Source organism: Rhodnius prolixus, unplaced genomic scaffold, assembly GCF_049639745.1.
Source record: "Rhodnius prolixus isolate KJV_2025 unplaced genomic scaffold, Rpr scaffold_3, whole genome shotgun sequence".
NCBI lineage: Eukaryota > Metazoa > Arthropoda > Insecta > Hemiptera > Reduviidae > Rhodnius > Rhodnius prolixus.
In genome coordinates this window covers 45,096,838-45,111,997 of record NW_027411603.1, presented here as the reverse complement: position 1 = coordinate 45,111,997, position 15,160 = coordinate 45,096,838, and the positions used below count along the sequence as shown (strand labels likewise).

The 15,160-nt window shown below is 36.4% G+C and overlaps 1 protein-coding gene across 10 annotated transcripts in view; it reads left to right on the top strand.

Annotated features, from left to right (window-relative positions):
• ASPP (Ankyrin-repeat, SH3-domain, and Proline-rich-region containing Protein) overlaps positions 1-15,160 on the top strand; it is a 602,088-nt gene that overhangs the window by 244,186 nt on the left and 342,742 nt on the right. For all 10 annotated transcript variants that reach the window (XM_074125835.1, XM_074125838.1, XM_074125841.1 and 7 more), the window contains one exon: positions 13,668-13,723. In XM_074125835.1, coding sequence (XP_073981936.1) covers positions 13,668-13,723 — 56 coding nt within the window. The remainder of the gene's footprint in view (positions 1-13,667; positions 13,724-15,160) is intronic.

The following is a 15,160-nucleotide window of genomic DNA, read 5'->3' as shown; positions in this document are numbered from 1 at the left end:
TCAAGTAGTTTTGGGTAGATTAGAATGAATTTGTTGATCTTTCTTCCTTTCGCAATTACTTCAATTTATTACGTATTTTAAATAATTTTTTTTGAGCGCATAAAATTGTATTACAATAAGGCATATTATAATACATCTGATATGATTGTAATGTACGAGGGTCGTTTGAAAAGTCCGTGCAAAAATAAAAACTACTTAATTTTTTGGGGTAAACCTTTTTTATTTTTCAACATAGTCTCCTTTTAGGCTTATACACTTCGTCCAACGCTGCTCTAGTTTGTTGATCCCTTCCGAATAATAGGATTTGTCCAAGTCTGAAAAATAGCCATTCGTTTCTGCAATCACGTCCTCGTTTGAATAAAATCTTTTTCCCGCCAGCCATTTGTTCATATTGGGGAAGAAATAGTAGTCCGAGGGAGCCAAGTCTGGAGAATAGGGGGGATGTGAAACGAGTTGGAACCCTATTTCCATTAATTTTGCGACCACAACTGCTGAGCTGGTGCGTTGTGATGGAAAAGGACTTTTTTGTGGGCCAATCGTGGGCGTTTTTCTTGCAGCTCGGTTTTCAAATGGTCCAATAACGATGAATAATATGCACCTGTAATATTTTTACCCTTTTCCAGATAGTCGATGATAATTATTCCTTGCGAATCCCAAAAGACAGTCGCCATAATCTTTCCGGCCTTCGCCTTTTTTGGCGCAGATTCCCCCTTGGTAACCCATTGTTTAGATTGTTCTTTGGTCTCAGGAGTGTAGTGATGTATCCATGTTTCATCCACAGTGACGAAACGACGCTTAAAGTCCTGCGGATGCTTCTGGAACAGCTGCAAACCGTCCTTGCAACACTTCACACGATTTCGTTTTTGGTCAAGCGTGAGCAATCGCGGCACCCATCTTGCGGATAGCTTTGTCATGTCCAAATGTTGATGCAAAATATTATGTACCCGTTCATTCGAGATGCCCACAGCACTAGCAATCTCACGCACCTTCACTCTTCTGTCATCCATCACCATATCATGGATTTTATCAATGATTTCTGGTGTAGTAACCTCAACAGGGCGTCCAGAACGTTCAGCGTCACTTGTGCCCATATGGCCACTCCGAAAATTTTGAAACCACTTATAAACTGTTCTAATCGAAGGTGCAGAGTCACCATAATGTTTATCAAGCTTCTCTTTAGTCTCCTCAGGCGTTTTGCCTTTCATAAAGTAGTGTTTAATCAACACACGAAATTCTTTTTCGTCCATTTTTTGAAAATCACTCGACTTCCTCGATTCAAACGAATGCCAAACACAAAGAAATTGACCGATTTGGCTGAAACTTGGTGTGTGTTCTTCCAAGAGATGCTACTAACTAAACATAACCTCGATACGCGCCAGTGGTGCTATCTCTCTGACTTTGCACGGACTTTTCAAACGACCCTCGTAACTTAAAAATCTATATCAGCTGTTTAGTGAAAATACGGGATGGTGCTGTATTATCAAAATATGGTGCTGTATTTTGTTTATATTGTATCTTTTATATGGCGTGTTGACATCTGAGGCCATTGGCGCCTGGAGCTTTTTTCTGTGCACTGCCGGCCTCCTGACAGTGTTCTCTCGTTACAAACAACACGCTATCCATCTCCGGACGGTTAGTTATAAGAAGCTCCTTGGAAGATAAAATCTGAGAGCCAGCAGCTGGGATCTTCGTGGTGGAATCTGCTCCTTAGTGTCCTTAGAATGCTGTATTGTCACTGATAGGCGGTTGAGTGAAATTGTTGAACAAGTTTTAAGTAATATTGTGATAACTACACTTAGAGAAATGAGGAATATCTTCTTTTCTTTTGGTATCAGTGGAGAAACATAGAAATGTCTGAGAACAACAAAGTAGAACATCTACACGATTGCAAGTCTTCCCTTTTAATAGACGTAAGAGAAATTAGAAAAAAAAAACGCATGGTGCAATAAAGGCCTACGTTAAAGTTTATCAAAATAGAATCCTAGAATTCAATTTAACTTCTGAACACCCACACTCGTTTGAAAATAATTTAACTCGAATGTTAAAACAATAAATTCTGTTTTCCATTGGGAACTTGTTATTTTATGCAAGATTCTATAAAAGCGGTTTTTGTTTGGACAAAGGAAATAACAAAATGTGGAAATATGTGGGAATTGGGTGGTTTCCTGCCCGCAAGTTTCCTGTTACTCTTGCACTCCTGAGTTACTGTTTGCGGGTATGAGCGGGCAAGCTAGAGGTTAGAGAGCTTGCGGGTCACCAGACTAATGTACCCAATCTGTTTAAAATGCAATGTTGTGTATACCATGGCTGCTGACCTTTGGCACATCTCTGTCTCTCTCGCTGATACCTCCATGGAGGATTTCCGTCCTTTCAATGACCTTCCTCTCTCACTTCCTCCCTCAGCCCAGGACGGTAACTATGTTTCTTCCTTGTATGCACAATACATCTTTGTGTCGGCCAGTTTTATGGTAATCTTTGGTCCAGAATTAAAAGTGTAATGAGATTTGTTTGGTCAATTTTTATTTTTTGTTATACCACTTTACAACATTTAGAAACAGTGCTATTCTACGATACGATAAAAACAAATTGGTTTGAAGCCTTAGGTGAGCTTCATTCATATTCCAGGGTCATCCTGGCCCGAATACCTGATATGCATTTGGTGCCGAATCCGATTTCCCAGGTCTTGGCTTTGGATTTTATTTAATGTTTCGTAAAAACAATTTATAATTTTTGTTGTTGCCTATTTGTGGCATTGGCTTTCGCCATACAGCCAGCATCGTCTAGGTGCTTATCACTAGAATATCACTCACTCTCCATTCTTACTTATAAATACATTCCCTTCACACATTCATCCCTCTACTATATACAACTATTTACGTAAACTACAACTAATGGATGGATCAGTACTCTATATTCCTGCCATCCTTACAGCTTAACCGAAATTAAAATCACGTAATCCTTCTCTAATCATTTTCTTCCATTCATTCTAATCGGCTATAACTTTTAAATACATTCATATTTCATTGCTAGCTCTGCTACAGATTTAAGCACATATTATATCTTCGTAGCAAAATGGTGCATCTAAATACCTGTATAACTATGTCGTCAAACATTCGTTTCCTTTCCTACTACATAACGTGGGACATATCATTATTACATGTTTGAAATCCTCCTCCTCATTGCAATCTACGCAAAGAGGAGAGAGGATCTTTTGTTGATCCTGTGAAGATACCATCCACACACCGCGTGGTTCGCTGCTCTCAGTCTGCTTATTTGTCGTAACAACCCATTTATTAGTGACAGTTCCCTTAAACCAAGGTTGTCTAGGTAACTGATCTGCCATAGTTTTATAGAATCTCCTTTTATTACCATTACTGTAATCTGTCTGTCATTTTTGTAGTGCTGTTTTTGCAATTGTACACTTGATATCGGTGTGTGGTAATTTATAATTAGCCATTTCCCCCACTATTGGTGGCTTCATTTGCAAGTTTATCAACAATTTCATTTTCCTTTATACCACAATGACCCCCTTACCCACAAAAAAATTAATGCAGACTCCCTTCTCTTTTAAAAATGGCTATAATTTCTACCAATCTCTGCGATAATATAATTCATTCCTGCAGAGTGGTTGTGCATATGTGATAATTTACACAACGCATTTATAATAATGTATTAGCCATTTCCCCCACTATTGGTGGCTTCCTTTGCAAGTTTATCAACAATTTCATTTTCCTTTATACCACAATGACCCCCTTACCCACAAAAAATTAATGCAGTCTCCCTTCTCTTTTAAAAATGGCTATAATTTCTACCAATCTCTGCGATAATATAATTCATTCCTGCAGACTGGTTGTGCATATGTGATAATTTACACAACGCATTTATAATAATGTATGTGTTATTAGCTTTACGCTTCTGTCCACGATATCTGATCTGTAGTTGGACGTAAAATCTGCCCAAAAAGTGAGACGAACAGAAAAGATAAAATAGTAGAAGATAGTTGCCTTTGATTAGGTCGAAGATAAAGAAGGGATGTGTGGATTACGTCCGGCTTATTAGGGCTCATCCTTCCTTTACTGGACAAAATAGAAGAAGTGGTTGCTACCTAGGTCTAGGAGAGTGAATAGTGCGCTTCCCTAGTTCCGAGATGACTGCGAAATGAAAGATGACAATGATATTTGGAGCATTAATGAACCGGAAGTTGTTGCGCCCTTTCTTCCCCATCCTCCTCCCAAAAAAATTTCATTTTTGTACCGGAAACAGGCTTGCTTTAAATTCTCGCCAACTTTTTTGAGCCATTGAACACAGATTAATCGTTCTAAAACGAAGATTCTAGTTACCAGTTGACTTGGCTCAATTTTCATAAAATTCCAAGGTTTATGGACGTTTAGAATTTTGAAATTATTGAAGTTACAACGAGAGTGAACACTACAATTGTTTTGAAAACTTGATAACAGTAAGATTAGCTGAAAAGGAAATGTAAATTGTGGTAAAATAGTAATGGAGTTACAATGATGAACATTATCTGTTAATTTAGAATGGGAATAATGCATAGAATCTATCAAAATAGCTCTCCAGATAATAGATAATAAAGGGATGATCACAAAAGAAAGGAGAGCTCCTTTCCTTCTGGAAAGTAAGGTCAATAACCGTCCCGCTAAACAATTTACCTGTGCCTTCTAAACTGCCAGGTAGAAAGGAACAAAAAAATAGCTAACTTTTTTCATTTAACTCAGCTTTACCACATTCTTGGAATACTTCCCTTTTCAAACTTTTTGTGCCCCTCTCCAGCCAGGAAAATTGGCCAGAAGTTGGTTTAGTGTTAATACACTCCAGCCCGTGGAAATAGAGATAAGCTAATCTCTCTGCTGGCTTGTGTGGGCGCTTTTTTTTTGTTATAAATTCTTGGCACCCCATAGATATTTGAAAATGCTGGAAATTCTTTATTTATTTTTCCAATATAGTAACTATTTTTATCAAAAACTAAAGTTTATACCGTCCTAGATTAAATAGATTTTTCTTGCTTCACTTATTTACAGGATACAAACCAAAGTACGAGGTGTGACAATTAAATAACGAAACTGATGCTACTACAGAAAAACTATGCATGCGCTAAATCTTAACGACCGACAGCTGTGCAGCGTAAATAAAGCCTTCTATTTCGATTGCAGCGTCTCACGTGTTTGTAGAGAAATCTGTCTGACCGGAACCGTCGTTTGTGTACTAGAGGTGTTAGTTTCGTTTTGCCGAAAACATGATGTACACATGTAGTAAAGCAACAATTGTCGTGAAATTTCACATGATACTTGATAAAACCGCTACTGAAACTTATCTTTCATTAAAAGAAGTTTATGGCAATGAATGTTAATCACGTGCGCGAGTTTTTGAGTGGTTCAAGCGTTTCCAAGATGGCCGAGAAGACGTCGGAGATGATGACCGCCCGGGTCGCCCTTCCACGTCAAAAACGGATGAAAATATCTAGTATAATTAATCAACATTACTTCCGTGAGGTGCTTGCTCAACTCCGTGAAAGAGTAAGGAAAAAAACGACCTGATTTGTGGAAGAAAAAGTCACGGGGTTCTCCATCAAGACAACGCGCCGGCTCACACTGCATTGTCTGTCAAAACGTTTCTAGCCAAGTACAACATCCCAGTTTTAGGGCCATCCGCCTTATTCGCCTGACCTGGCCCCATGTGACGTTTATCTGTTCCCCAAAGTCAAATCTGCAATAAAAGGAACACGATTTCAGTCCGTTGAAGCTGTGAAAGAAAAAGCGGCACGCGTCATGCAGGTCAGCTCACAGAAAAAGACTTCCAGCACTGTTTCGAACAATGGTAAATTCGCATGGAGCATTTTAGGGATAGGGGTGGGGTGTATATTGAAGATGATAGTAACTAAATATGTATAAATTTAAAGTCTAATGTTTTATAGCAGTGTCGGGCAACCGGTGCGCCGCGGCGCACTGGGGCGCCACGAAAAATTCTGGGGGCGCCGCGAACATTTTTGTAAAATATTTAAAATCGTTAGAGTTATTGAACTTTTGGTCGAATTAAAAGATAATGTTTAAAAAAATATTTAATGTGTGTACAGATAGTCCACATTATGGCCGCGAATTAGCAGCGTGAATTCACGCCGTGAATGGCGCGAAAAAACATGACATCGCCATTCACGGTGAGTACCGGCACGTGAATTCACGCCGCGAGCAACCTTATCGTGCAGAAACCTTTAAAAAATAAAAAGGCGAATGTGGATGGGTTCGCGGCAATATTAGTCGTATTTTTGCATCGTTGTAAAACACACAGTAAGTTTCGCACACAGTAAAATCTGTTGGTTAAAAAACAGTGAAAAATAATTTCTTGTGGCGCAAGAATCCTGTGCTTATAATTTATTCTTAGTGAGATTCTCACTCACTTTTTACTCAAGGTAATTTTAATTAAACATTATTAAGAATCCTGGTTCTCCCCAATCGGCGGAAGTGCTAACCCCCCCCCTGCCAAAGGGTTCTGGTGGATCATACACTGGACTCTTGCGTGGCGATCCTGGGTTAAATTTTAGCTGCCTGCCCTAAGATTTCCAGGAGCTTCTTCAGCTCACCGTCTTGTTGTAAACGATGAAGAAACTTTGACATTATTATCCGCATCTTTTGAGAAATATTTTCCTAACTTGGACGTTTTGAAAATGGAATGGGTAGTCAACCCATTCATGCACTGTGAAATTAAACATCTGGAAGAAGAAATGCAAGAAAACTTAATTGATTTAAGAAACGATTTAGTTTTCAAAAGACTCTTCGCTGAAAAGGAGCTATCTGAGTTTTGGTTGTGTTTAAACACCAAATTTCCTAAACTTAGTAACAAGGCCGTCGAATCACTGTTACCATTTGGAAGCTCCTACCTCTGTGAGCAAGGTTTTTCAACACTTAAGGAAATGAAGTCTAAGAAGCGTGAAAGACTTCAAATGATCGATGAGGAAATGCGCGTCTGTCTTTCAAAACTGGATCCCCGTATTGACTTTATATGTTCTCAAAAACAATCGCAATGTTCGCATTAATTATGTAAATTTAATATTTAAAAATAATAAAATGTGTTACATGTTTAAATTTTTTAATAGTATTTATTTATGTATTGTAATTACCTACGAGTAAGTTTATAGTGAGTCCCACAGGTGCGCCGCGAAAAAAAGTTTTAAGCTTAGTGCGCCGCAACTCGAAAAAGGTTGCCCGACACTGTTTTATAGCAATAATCTCGTTATTTAATAGCCACACCTCGTATTGTTCTGCGATAACAGGTCTTATTTCGGATTAGTTGATTCAATCTTCTTCATTGAGGATTTAGATTTGTGATTTTTTTGGGGGACAGACATATTTGCATGTTAAATTAAGGCGTTTGGATTTTCTTTGGTGGTTTTAATGCTGAAAGCAGAGCTTATATTCCTATTATTTGGACGGATTGAATTGAAACGTTGATATTTTGTTTTTATGGGAAGAAAGATTGTTGCTAATTTCATTCATAATTTTTGTTAACGCTATGAAGGAACTAGGCCATCTTCTAACGCTAAATTGATAGGAACAAATCCTAAAATACATGTACCAAACTTACCAAACATATACCAACTTATCAAACATATACATACCAACTTACTACCAAACATTTTTAAAAGTATGAATCTAGCCCCCTCCACAAGTAAGATGAACTGAGTATTTAATTGTAGTTTCAGCAAAATTCCCCTATTACAGACATTTTGGATGATGTACACATTTTGTTTTTTAAATTTTCAACGGAAATGTGTCATGAAATCGTATTTTGCTGGAGTAGGATAGATTGCATAGAGCAATAACTTTGATTTGTCTTGTCAATTCAACAATATTATTAGAATAAATTCGAATGCAATTGCTAACTATGGCCATAACCGTTCAATTTTAGCTGAATATGCTGCATCGTGGGCGTCAGCATCTCCACTATCTATTTGGCTATTTACATAAGATGTATGGAGGCGTTACTTGTAATATTTGTACATAATTTATAACCCTATTACTTATTTTTATTTTTCACCCAATAAATAAAGAGATATTTAATACGACTTGAATAAGTTCATTGTACTGGTCAGTCTCGTATTGAAGATTCATTTCTATTTTGAGTTTAGGACGCAACGGTAACCGAGCGTTCAGAGGCGAGATCGCCAAATAGGCATTACTATTGACAACCATTTTAAATTGTTAAAATTCTGTAAAAAAAAAATGTTCCTAATCTCCAATTAATTTTATTCTAAAAATTTTAAAGTGTCTTAGCCTTACTCTGAAAGTGTCATTTCAGTGAATTGTTCAGTTTTTAACCACTTAACCCGGAGATCAATTCAGTTATATCCCTGTCCTCTAAAACCTTGTAGCCACATCAAAGATTATGAGGCAGAAACAATCTTCCTAATTTTGAATACGTCAATAAAGTATTGCCTATTTTTTTTTATTTTCAGGCGGACTTTTGTAGCCAACTACCAAATTATTAGGTACCGAGGGCGGAGGCGACTAGCCCAACACACTTCGCTATAAAATTAGATGTACCGGGTGCATGTTTTGTATAGAAAATAAGGAAATGTCCCTTAATATATTAGTCTATCTTGCAATCGATTGAAGGCCATGATATTTAGAGTTGGAAGATCGACTTGTGGGAAAATCCAATCCCCTATCGCACTTAAAAGCAATCTACACTTTTTCCTGCATTGATACTTGGGTCTAAGTCTAATCTGATCTTGGTGCATGACCACTTTCACTGTTTTTCTAATCAAATATCCATCAGTTTTTAGTTTTTCAAGATTTCCTCGATCTAACTTTAGATTGTTAAATTCGCATAAATATAAATTGTTTTTATTTCATATACGAGGGTCGTTTGAAAAGTCCGTGCAAAAATAAAAACTACTTAATTTTTTGGGGTAAACCTTTTTTATTTTTCAACATAGTCTCCTTTTAGGCTTATACACTTCGTCCAACGCTGCTATAGTTTGTTGATCCCTTCCGAATAATAGGATTTGTCCAAGTCTGAAAAATAGCCATTCGTTTCTGCAATCACCTCCTCGTTTGAATAAAATCTTTTTCCCGCCAGCCATTTGTTCATATTGGGGAAGAAATAGTAGTCTGAGGGAGCCAAGTCTGGAGAATAGGGGGGATGTGAAACGAGTTGGAACCCTATTTCCATTAATTTTGCGACCACAACTGCTGAGCTGGTGCGTTGTGATGGAAAAGGACTTTTTTGTGGGCCAATCGTGGGCGTTTTTCTTGCAGCTCGGTTTTCAAATGGTCCAATAACGATGAATAATATGCACCTGTAATATTTTTACCCTTTTCCAGATAGTCGATGATAATTATTCCTTGCGAATCCCAAAAGACAGTCGCCATAATCTTTCCGGCCTTCGCCTTTTTTGGCGCAGATTCCCCCTTGGTAACCCATTGTTTAGATTGTTCTTTGGTCTCAGGAGTGTAGTGATGTATCCATGTTTCATCCACAGTGACGAAACGACGCTTAAAGTCCTGCGGATGCTTCTGGAACAGCTGCAAACCGTCCTTGCAACACTTCACACGATTTCGTTTTTGGTCAAGCGTGAGCAATCGCGGCACCCATCTTGCGGATAGCTTTGTCATGTCCAAATGTTGATGCAAAATATTATGTACCCGTTCATTCGAGATGCCCACAGCACTAGCAATCTCACGCACCTTCACTCTTCTGTCATCCATCACCATATCATGGATTTTATCAATGATTTCTGGAGTAGTAACCTCAACAGGGCGTCCAGAACGTTCAGCGTCACTTGTGCCCATATGGCCACTCCGAAAATTTTGAAACCACTTATAAACTGTTCTAATCGAAGGTGCAGAGTCACCATAATGTTTATCAAGCTTCTCTTTAGTCTTCTCAGGCGTTTTGCCTTTCATAAAGTAGTGTTTAATCAACACACGAAATTCTTTTTCGTCCATTTTTTGAAAATCACTCGACTTCCTCGATTCAAACGAATGCCAAACACAAAGAAATAGACCGATCTGGCTGAAACTTGGTGTGTGTTCTTCCAAGAGATGCTACTAACTAAACATAACCTCGATACGGGCCAGTGGTGCTATCTCTCTGACTTTGCACGGACTTTTCAAACGACCCTCGTATATGTATATTTTTTCGGGCGAAATACGAATACACGTAGTTTGAATTATATTGGTTCAACAATTTTCTTTCAAAAAGGAAAATTAGGAGTATTTTTCTTTCCAGTTATGATAATATAACTATTCATTCAATAAAATAAATACCCAATATTTGAGTTATTAATTTAAGAAAATATTTGCTGCAAAAAATAAAGAGAGAAAATCAACAAAAAATTTCGTCTCCCAAATCAAATCAGTACTAGTAGACAATATATTTTTCCAATCATCTGTAGGAGCAAGTATGTTTGCTGAACAAAGTTGTCGAAATTTAACGTCTGACTGAATATTACTGAACAAAAAAAATAAAAAATTTGTTTAGTTCTAGTTTTCATGTGGAAGTATTCAGTTGGTAAGCCTGCGTTCACTTCTTTAACTATGAGGGTAACTTGGGTTTGCTTTGGATGGGAACAATTGGCTGGAGGATGCGTAAACAGGAAGTAAAAGCGGATTATTTATTGAAAATGCAAATCTTCCGATTACAAAGATGGTGGTCACTGATTATTTAATGTCAATTCTACAATAATCATACAATAATTTTCAGTTTCAATTTTGTTTTTCTTTTTTTTATTGAAATAACCCTTTTACCCAGAATCAAGGGATTCTGGGGGGGAATATCGACTCCACGGATTACCACAGTTCATCGTCCTCTAAGTACTTAATGAACAATCCTCATAACACTGGCTCCCTAACATTATCAAAGACATCCTTATAGTTTACTTTTCACTATCCAATCTTTAGCAAGCCATTATTATTATTATTATTATTTAATTTATTTATTTACAACCTGTACATATATGTATTCATCAAGTAAATGGGTTCTTAATTGAGTAATCCACAGATTGTAGGCTGAATCCTGGAGGATCCAGCGCCACAATTGGGAAGGCATGCTGAGAGGGGCCAGTCAATGCTGGAACTCTCTAGAGGTTAGAAGGAAGTTTAGGAAATTGGTAAAAGGTCGCGGGGCCAACGTCTTTTCAGGCGACGTGGAGGACTGTCGGGATGGGTTGTTGTGGATAAGGCTTGTGCTGTGGGATTAGGATGTATGGTTAGGCTATTATGGAAACTAAGGAAGCGAGAATGGATTAGGTCATTGTCATAAGGGATATTAAGGACTGTGTGGAGGGTTAAATTGAAATTAAACTTTTGCAATAGCTTTAACCGCATCTTACCTTAAAGATCTTTGCAGTTTGTTTTCAATACTCTTTAAAAAATAAATTAACTATTTTTTTTTTAATTGCACGATCAGGAATCATTATTATTTTTATTATTGTTATAGTTTAGTACTAATGGTAATAAAATTATTCTTTTATAATAAACAATAACGATTCTCCAGCGATAAAATGGGAGTGACGTAATTAGTTTAATGTTCTTTTTCTTCTTCGTTATTTTATTGTTTTGTGAGAGAACAGCTGCGATAAGTCTTTGATGTACTGCAGTAATTATTAATGATAATTACAAAAGATAATTCCTTTAAATAGAATATGTGGCAAATACACAAAGTGGAAATGGATATTCCCAAAATTGACTCTATATTGTCTTCGAAGTATAATCTGTACAATCTCATTTTATAATGATAGATACAATACAATGAATTGACCAACATTTAGACCATCCTTTGCATATAACCTTACTAAGATAAAGACCATGGAAGACGAAATTAAAGGACGAATAGCTGCCAATAGCCGGTCGACTATGAGGTAGTATTTTCCTTCAATTTCTAGAAATTTAGCTTCAAAGAAGACTAGCAAAAACGATCTTCTCACAAGCATGTTCTTTTTAGCAGATCTTGCAAGGATGTCGAGAAATAAAGACGATGAGAATCAGATGGTATAATCAGGCATCTTTCTCCTCTTTAATGACGTCTATATTCTCGACTTCCTACCTAAAATGGATTTGCACAGCATTCGGTAATATTAACGGAAACAATTACTGAAGGTCCAGTCAGGCTTTGTGGGAGCGAGGCATGTAACTTGTTTGTTTCATAGACATAGCTCCGATCCTTTTTTTGATCCGGGATTAGTTTGAGAAAGCAGCAGGATTATGGTACTTCTATTAAATCAAGTTAATCAGCCAAAAGATCATTTTATTATTATTTAAGGCGCGTTAACGTCTGAGGTCATTTTTTTGGTCAGTGCACTGCCGGCCTCCTGACAGTGTTCTTTAGCTACATAGGACACCCAGCGGTGAACGGTCAGAAGATGAAATCTGGAGAGATCTCCGCGTGGGAATCGATTACTCTAAACACTCAGCTAATCCATTTCCTTAATCGTGCTCTCACCTGAATGTCAGTGTGGTTAGGCTACTTTTTTTTTTCTTTTCAAGATTAATTTCCACCGATGTACCCCTAAATGTCAATAAGGTCTCTGTCTAATTTCTCTCAAAGCTTAAAAATGTCTTTACTTGATTCTCTTTATTAACTTTCAAGAAACGAAATATGTACACTGAGCAATAATTATAAGTTATGAGTGTGCTGAATCGTTCCTTCCATTCTGTAACTGTGAAATATGTGTCACACAATAAATGTTATCACAAGTTGTGCTCTGAAATTAAATAAATCACACGGTTCTGTTCCTTGTTGGTTTAATCAAATATATTTTAGTACATTTTAATGAATACAGTACACTGTATGTTTAGATGAAACAGTTTCCGTTAAGTGATTTAACGTTACGCTTGGAGAAATAACTGTTATTTATTTAAATGAAATAACATACCTATATTTCTGTTATTAATTATAATTTTTTTATATTTGAAGAGAGAATCTTCATCATTGCATGGTAATGTAAGTAATGTTAGCTTTTCTGAAGTAAAACTTGTTTATCTCGCCCTCGTTACTAAGTAATTAGGTGTTTATTAACCGGAAACTGGAAAATGTTGTAGTTCAGAGCGTTTAGAGGAAAATCATGTTTTGAATTTTCCTGTATATGCATGCTGAATCCTGTTTGTGTGCTGTGCGCGTGTGCAAATAAAACTCGGAAAATCTTTCAACTTGTTAGAGTCCACTTAACAATTGTGTAAAATCTGCTTAATTTCGTGAAAATCCATCTATTATTTTTTCACATCGATATTTGTTTCGTTCCCTTTATTTTGAAATCACCGCACTATTTATTACTTGTCTTCAACATATATTGAGAAATGGACAGTTTTAATTGTAACCTTTTATTCATCATAAAAATTTTTGAACTTAGTTATTATTCTGTTAATACTTCGTTTATAATTAGTACTTTTCAGAGCAAATTATTAGACCGCATTACACCACCACCATTACTGAATTGTTTAACGAAATATTGGAGTTGCAGGAATAACGATAATTATTATTATTCTACTTTTTTTTGATGCAGGAATATTATTTCCCATTTCCTTATTACAAGAATTCCCATACTCTTTAGGGTAAAGGAATTTAACAAAACAACAACTTCTTTTAATGAAAGTTGAATGTAAATCAGCTAATAATGAATATTAATTTAATTATTCAATCTTTTGTTGTTTCAGGTGGAGGCGGAAGAGGGAGCCATGGAATGAAGGAGCCAGATTCTTCACAGGAAACGGTTAGTGATTTCCTTATAATTTTGTAACAACAAAATTTATATAATCTTAATAAAATGAAGAAATGTTTTATTCCATGTAGATATCGTAAGAGGAAGTTCATTGTAATTAGTTTGACAATTAGCTGTTTGGAATAATTCTTCAGTTCACTTTGTGGGGGAGCTTTTGTTCAATATTTCACTTTGTTGGTTGACCGATAGAGTTGTACGTACCCAGAGGTTTGAAAATTGGGTAGTTTTGAATTTTAGGGAGAAAGTAAAGGGCGTTAACATCAGTTTTCTTGCCTTTTAGATTAAAGAAGATAGTTTAAAATTACTCCACGAAGACTGCATCCATTATTCCCCGTACCCTCCTATATCCAAAATCGTCTGCTGAAACTCTTTTCCATCCTTGACTGCCATCCCAATCCACTCTGCCGCGACATAGCCTCCTACAGGTCCTTCTATTCCCCTGCAGGCACAAAAGAATAGAACTCATACTTCTCTAACTTTCCAACCTAGCTGCAGGTTTTTCCTTCCTTTTTCCCTGCATTCTTATCCTACACCTTATCCTTTCTTGTTATCCTCACTTGCTACGAAGGTTACAATGATTTGTACATTGATACTTCGTATATTTATTTTTTTGTAAATATTTATTATACAGGGTGAACCAGTAAGTATTGTCCATAGGCCTACTGTGTGAAGTACATCTAAGGTGGAGTTCAATGACGTATTGGCCAACTTCATATTTTCCTCTGTTCTTGAGTGACGTCACTTTAAAATTTCTTTCTAAAATCATTACTTTTCTCCAATAAAAATGTTATTACTCAGAAAGTTTTAGTCCGAATTCGATTCTGATGACTCGGTTAGAAAGACAGATAAATTTTCTAAAAATTGTTACCATTTTGAAGCATAAGTTATTCTCCTAACAGCCTCAATGTTCCTCCGTATGCTGGAAAAATAATAGTAATCGAAATTTTCTAGAAAACTCATTCGGCCCTTACGTGATCATTATTTTTAGACCTAGGTGCTGGCACTTTTTATAAAAGTTTCCTTGTTTAATGGGCTTTCAAACGGTATATCATTTTTCAAGATTCCTTTTATGTTCGTATGAAAAATTACGTTTGTTTTACAAGAAAACGTGGACACGAGCACTCAACAGTGTTAGTTATCAAGTTGTTTAATTCATTGGAAACTTTTTTGGATGGACCAGTAGTCAATTTTAATGTAGACTGTCCTTAAATTAGGAAGTCAAAAGTTACAAATTGCAATAAAAACAAAAAAAATCTAAATTCTGAAATATTTGAGAAAATGTTAGGAAATATTTGAAATAAGTGCTATTTTAAAAAAAAAACAAAAATACATATAGTTTGTATTTATTCCAAATTACAATTTCACACACAATACACTGTTGAAAAAGAAAAAAATGTAAATAAGCCTTAACCACCCTTTGAACCCTCT